The sequence below is a fragment of the Etheostoma spectabile genome, chromosome 6 (assembly GCF_008692095.1).
Source record: "Etheostoma spectabile isolate EspeVRDwgs_2016 chromosome 6, UIUC_Espe_1.0, whole genome shotgun sequence".
Lineage (NCBI taxonomy): Eukaryota > Metazoa > Chordata > Actinopteri > Perciformes > Percidae > Etheostoma > Etheostoma spectabile.
Window position 1 is genome coordinate 31,436,335 of NC_045738.1, and position 1,742 is coordinate 31,438,076.

Below are 1,742 nucleotides of genomic sequence, written 5' to 3' on the forward strand. Positions count from 1 at the left end.
AGAGCAAGCAACAGTGCGACAGTGGCGAGTCTGCGCTGCGTTCCAGTTTTGTTCCGTGTTCCGTTCATACTACACTGGGAGCGTTTCAGAAGTGGAGTGTCTTGCCTGCCCGACTTGCAACTTATATTGTACTTTACAGAACATTCTCGTGTTTGTCTTTATCTCAATTTCAAACAATTGAGATAGCATATGTTTAGTGAATGTAATCAGTCTCTACTAGCACACAATTCAAAATAGAAATGGGGTTCATTTTTTGTTATAAGGTTATAATTCATGTTAAAAATCCACTATGGGATTATTCTTATCTTGGGAAAAGTGGTCATATCCAGAAAATAATTCTCAATTGAGTCACGAATACATGTTTATCACAGAAAATAAGGAAAGGCCGTTGATTCTCAGGTAGAAAAAATGTAACTTGTACCATTTTTCTTCTTCTAAAAATCTGAAATGGGTCAATTTGACCCGAATACCGTACAAGGGTTAAGCTAGTATCTACGTTCCACTTCAGGCACTCCTACGGTTAAACTCCATGCCTTCACTTTTTTGGCGGTGTTTTTATAAAAAAGATCTGTGATGAAATGGAAAAATTTGAAATGCAGCTGGATAGCAAAATAATAAAAGTAACTAAGGTTTTCTATACATTAAAAAATATTAGAGGCTGATCAATAAAGTGTGTGCCTTGATCACAGGCGTTTAAATAACCAAAGAGATCTAAATCAAAATGTACTTGTGTATGTGTTTGTTATAATATACTCTAATATAAGTATTGGCATCTACACCCAGTATCAATCCAACTGTATATTTACTTCTAAATTACTTACTTAAATTATCTTGGCTTGAAAAATAAATTCAATACATACAAATATTGTTAGTTGTAGACATAAACCATGACTGGTACAAAGCTGCGTTTTCACTATTGTCAAAAAGTGTAATGACCCTGTTAATGAATCCTGCGCAAGGCTAGTCACAAAAATGGTTTAAGCACATTGTTATCCCACATAATGTTTCTGCCTAAACTCTTCAGGTTACCTAAAGCTGTCCTTATTATCAGAAACAACATGAGTAAATTCCTAGGGCATGGCAGTGCTGATAGAATGCTTTTACTCCTAGTTCTAAAAGTAGTACCAGTCTTAACAACTAGATTTTCTGCCCTAAGCTCTCAAAAACGTGACTGGTAAAAGATTAAAAAAGAAAAGCAAAAACACAACTCAAGCAAGTGTCTGCAATAGGGTTTTCATATAGAATTAGAATGAGTGTAAACAGTGGCTGCCTGGACATCTATCTAAAGAATTATGGTATGTGCCTCTGTAGTGGTTGGCGTTCATTTCTGTTCTTCTCATCAGCTATCGCCCCTCCTACGCCACCGACTGGCCTCGCCCCACCTTTGTCAGTGGCTCCTCCCCAAGACAAAGACTCCCGGCCTCGGTATGAAAGGACATAGTACATCTAAAAACAATTATAATACAGACACGTTAAAGTTAAACTCATACTCAATGACATTATTATTATCTGCTGTCTGTTGTTTGTGTAGGTATGACTGGTTCCAGACTGATGTGACTGTTCACCTGGTCCTTTATGCTAAACGGAAGGTAATCCCTCATCTACCACACACACATTCCTGAGTAGAGCTGAACGATAGTGTGTTTTAGCATCGACATCGCAATGTGCGCATGCGCAATAGTGACATCGCCGGACGTTGCGATGTTGTCGCTAATACTTTTTTGCTGCTTGATAGAAAAGTA

At 37.7% G+C, this 1,742-nt stretch overlaps 1 protein-coding gene across 2 annotated transcripts in view; it reads left to right on the forward strand.

Moving 5' to 3' along the window:
• LOC116691601 (cytochrome b5 reductase 4) overlaps positions 1 to 1,742 on the forward strand; it is a 28,072-nt gene that overhangs the window by 6,836 nt on the left and 19,494 nt on the right. For both annotated transcript variants that reach the window (XM_032519359.1, XM_032519360.1), the window contains 2 exons: positions 1,344 to 1,425; positions 1,532 to 1,589. In XM_032519359.1, coding sequence (XP_032375250.1) covers positions 1,344 to 1,425; positions 1,532 to 1,589 — 140 coding nt within the window. The remainder of the gene's footprint in view (positions 1 to 1,343; positions 1,426 to 1,531; positions 1,590 to 1,742) is intronic.